This window comes from Anopheles bellator, chromosome 2 (assembly GCF_943735745.2).
Source record: "Anopheles bellator chromosome 2, idAnoBellAS_SP24_06.2, whole genome shotgun sequence".
NCBI classification, from domain to species: domain Eukaryota; kingdom Metazoa; phylum Arthropoda; class Insecta; order Diptera; family Culicidae; genus Anopheles; species Anopheles bellator.
The window spans coordinates 46915819-46920108 of NC_071286.1; the positions used below are offsets into that span (position 1 = coordinate 46915819).

At 40.6% G+C, this 4290-nt stretch overlaps 1 protein-coding gene across 2 annotated transcripts; it reads left to right on the plus strand.

Annotated features, from left to right (window-relative positions):
* The first annotated feature begins 1346 nt into the window (after positions 1 to 1346).
* LOC131211019 (uncharacterized) lies at positions 1347 to 3975 on the plus strand. Of its 2 annotated transcripts, none has more exons than XM_058204355.1 (2): positions 1347 to 1601; positions 3646 to 3975. In XM_058204355.1, exons 1-2 carry the CDS (start codon positions 1393 to 1395, stop codon positions 3806 to 3808), a joined length of 372 nt encoding a protein of 123 aa, XP_058060338.1. In that variant the 5' UTR covers positions 1347 to 1392; the 3' UTR covers positions 3809 to 3975. The 2 variants fall into 2 exon arrangements, with proteins under 2 accessions (XP_058060338.1, XP_058060339.1); XM_058204356.1 differs by lacking the exon at positions 1347 to 1601 and adding an exon at positions 2728 to 2982.
* Positions 3976 to 4290: the final 315 nt, after the last annotated feature.

The window sequence follows — 4290 nt, forward strand, 5'->3', positions numbered from 1 at the left end:
GTATAGATCGAACATTTAGCGACGACGATACACTCGCCGAAGATTCATATCATAACTTTCCTTGCAATGCGACACGTTGTATCGACCACTGGGCAAGCCTTCGACAGACTGGAATCGCTTTGAAGAGTGTATTTAGCATTCTTAATATGAAATAGAAATATGAGAAAAAATTCCCCAACTGATAATGATAGTAACGGTAAAATAATCGCACCGATTTTTAAACAGTTTGTTATAAATCAATTATTCATCCATTGCAATTGAACTCTTCCACCACCATTGGCCAAATTCAGAAATAAACATTTTCGCGGAACAACGTACCCATTGCGTGAGAATGGCTTATTGATAAATTGTTATCAGACCAAGCGCGCGGCACCAGTGTCAGTGAATCCTTCCATAATCCCCTTACGGTATGCTCGGCTCTTCTATCCATTATCGAGAATGACCAGTGACAGTACCGACAGCATACAATTACCGCGTCCCAACGGCAACGCTATCAAATATTTCGCCGACAGTACGGACCCAAAATGCTAACCAAAAATTTGGCAGGATTAGTTTTCTTCTCTTCTCTGGTGGACGCTTGCAATGTATGGAAGAATGACCAGCATTTTAGATATCCGCAACACACACTCGACAACAAGAGCTGGTGCTTGCTTATGGATATTCAGATGTGTCATCATACAAATTAGTTATTATTAGTTATTAGTAATTAGTTATGGGGAGGATGAAAGGACGGCGTTACGCTACGATTTAGGAGATAAAGACTGACACAAGAGTATAACATATAATAGTTTTTGAAAAAAAAACACAAATGTCCTGAATTTTTTTGAACAGACCACGTACATAGTGTCCTCGATATTTTTACAGAAACTTGTTGATGGTGCAATTAGTGCAACCCAAAATGAAAGCTATGTGTGGATCGATGACTTGATATGTAACTAGTACTAGTAACAAAGTATAATGAATCGTAAACTCTGGCCAAAACTAGTTCATGAGAGCGTTTTTTGCTCTATGGCCAGCAGTAGTGAGAGATAGAATCTCATGAGTTTCCAGCGTTGAGTACCTTTCTGACACTACTAACGGATTAACGGTTCGAGTGCTTCCAACATTCCAGTGCCGAGTTACTTTCCGAGCTGATCACGAGTAAGAAATTTCCGTTAAGCTTCGGCTACCGGCGAGATTTTCGTCGGGATGTGACCATCGCACGGTATCCCGACAACCACGGCCTGAGTTGCCGAAAGGAGTCCGAAACCGAGGAGCACTCGATACTCTGCGACGTAAAGTGGACTAGTCATTCATATTTCATCCTGCAGTTTCAGCCGAACTGTTACCAAAAAGAGGCGCACAGTTTTTCGTTTGGTCACGGTTCGTTCTTGCGTTTCATTCACGAGCTGCATGGGTGAATCGTGTCTTAAATCGTCTAATTTCGCATTAGCCGTGCATCTGGTTTCCAGTGCAGCTTATAGTGCAACTGTTCTCAACTATTACCGTTATAAATTCGACGGCCCAGTACAGGTGAAGCAAAAGCTGGCAGGAATACGACGAATACTATTTTCCATGATTAGGCGCATGTGCGCATACAACGCAGGAAGGTGTCGGATGGTGTAAGTGTTATTCACAGCTTAGAATTGAAAAAAGTCATTTCATTCTAAGCAAGAATTGACACACTTACCAGAGAATGTTTGTGTGCGAGGATAATCATGTTTGTGTGCGTGTGGCTGTGATAGCGATCTGTGCACATTAGTTGAAGGTCCTAGATTGAGTGAATGGTTTCGTTGTTACTGTTTTCAGCGAAAATCTTACTCGCACCAAGTAAAATCTTCGCTTCCCTAAACTCCGCTGTGCCAGTTGTATGGAGGTTTTGTTCGTTTCGGGCGACAGTTCTGGTTTGATTTTAATTAAGCAACGCACAGTAATCCCCGGGAGGATAAATGAAACGGAAAACTATCCTGAACTTTTCTCTCTGCCCCTCTATGTCCATCTCTCTTTCTCTTGATAAGTCAGTTCAAAAGGCGTTACAAAAGATTATGTAGGAGCTGACAAGGTCCTCTAGCCATTCGGTCGCCAAACAAGCAAACACAACCGTCGCACGCAATCCGACGACTCTTCCGAATTAAAGCAGCTTTACGAAAAGTGGAACGGTAATCGGGCTTCCCGTATCGTAATAACTGTCACGCTGGTTGAGGTGCAATCTTGCCGTCACTTTGGCGCCAGATCTAGGGGTCGGTGTCATTTGTCTAGCAAACCAGGGAAAGCTGATTGCGCCTTTTCTGACAGCGATTATCGATCAAAACTCGGCGCTAGTCAGAAATGCTTAATCATTCCACCAGGGAATCGAAAGGCAACATTCAATTTATGATTAGCTTCATATCGTTTCACAGAGCCACTTATGATAATCAGTTGTTCCTTAACTCAATAAAAATCGTCTGAAAAGATTCAAACGATCAGGATAGGATAGATAAAATCGCACAAATCTAACAAGAACGTTACGTTAGTCACCGTGACTTTGATTTAATTCGATGATGATTGTACTACAAACCAATGCTTTAAAGTACCGAAGTTGTAGCAATGAGCCATCCTATTTTCACTGCATTCTGAGCCTTCCAAATAAGAGAGACACTATGAACTTTCGGGGAAGTGGAACTTCAAAATGGATCGATTGAGGAACCTCAAATATTCTGGTTGACCAATCCACGCAAGTGTGTGTGGCCAGTGTGGCTCAACCGAAAATGAACGGAAACAAAGCAAAAGGAAAACATATTTGTTTTCCTTTCGCTTTTTTAGCATTCGGCAATCTTTTGCATCTTTAATTCTGAATCTGCAAATGGAAATAAAGGTGATACATATCTGCAGGACGCAAACCCCTAGTATTAGTCAAGGGCTGGGAGTCAGGTGAACTAATGTTGGAAACGAAGCAAGAATCAGACAACCTGCCGCTGAGAAACGGTTTGCTCCGAGTCCTCTACGGTTCTCTCTCAGCCACAGGTACGAATCTTATCTCCTCTCAATTTACTACCATTCTATGTCGTCAATTCTCGAAACATTGGACTCACCCACACTATTTTGGATCAAATTATTCTTACCCGTAATCAGCGAGACTTTTTTTATTTTTGTACTTTTTTGTCTTCTTTCTTGCAACCTTTGGGTCAAACGTATAGACGTTTGACGGATCTTTCAAATTGATGGAGTTTTCGATTGCTCAATGCCTGTTCGTAGTAGCACGTGAAGACCGGAAACAGATACAAACTCGACCGCTTAGGCCTTCCTTCAAGTATTATGTATGAAATATGAAAATGAAATGTGTTGAACTGGGCATAACTCTATTAGCGGACGTTTGTAAACGGACTATTAGAATTCTTTCTGGACTTGTGTCCAATATCTAATCAAAGCTTTGATGAATTGCTCTCAATTCTCAGCAAATAAATTGCTTTTTTATGTAAAGAAATTAAAAAAAAATTCTTATGATGATGCTTTCGTTTGCATGATGTGAGTTAATTTCATGATGTATTATATAACTCTCATGCGCAACATTGCTCCGTAAGCCTTGATACGTGACTAGTATTAGACTGACTTATTAGGTGACTTATCATAATAAAGTACACCACATCAATTCTGAAAGTTCACTTCGATTTCTTTGTTTATTTTCAGAGGAACATGCGCTGAAACAAAATACAATGCGCATTCCAATGGACAAATTTCACAGCGAAGTGGTTCTGCTCCAGAGGAAGTACGATGTAAACGGGCTAACCAGTGGTACAGCGAAAACACTCGGCAGAATCCAAACAACTTCCACTCCAACACCGGTAGTTGACTCTCAAGGCATCCGGTGGTAACGGCAGGCCATTCACTTCAACCATTCTAAAACGTTAAGCATAAGAACAGCAACCGTACAATTTAGATTGCACTGTTCGGTCGCTCGCAACAAACCGTTCTTACAAATGTATTTTGTGTGTGTATAATGATGTTTAAAAAGGGCTGTGAATTCCGTGATGTAACATATGTCGCGAAAATTAAAATAAAAAGTGTGTCAGAAACAATGAAACTTCCTTTTTTATTCATAAGACACTTGCTGTGTCATATTGGTCACATTGGCTTTGTCATATGACAACGCGATTGTTAATAGTTATTCGCTGTGGCTCTTATATATAGTATTAACATGAAGTGTCATCAGGTTTGTATAGCAGTTCTTTGCATTTTGTTGCCTTTTTAACTTCATGAAGATCACCATTTTCAAGAGAGTTGTTCAAGTTGTCTTATGAAAGATCGTAGTGTGCTGTTGATGTACGGAATTCT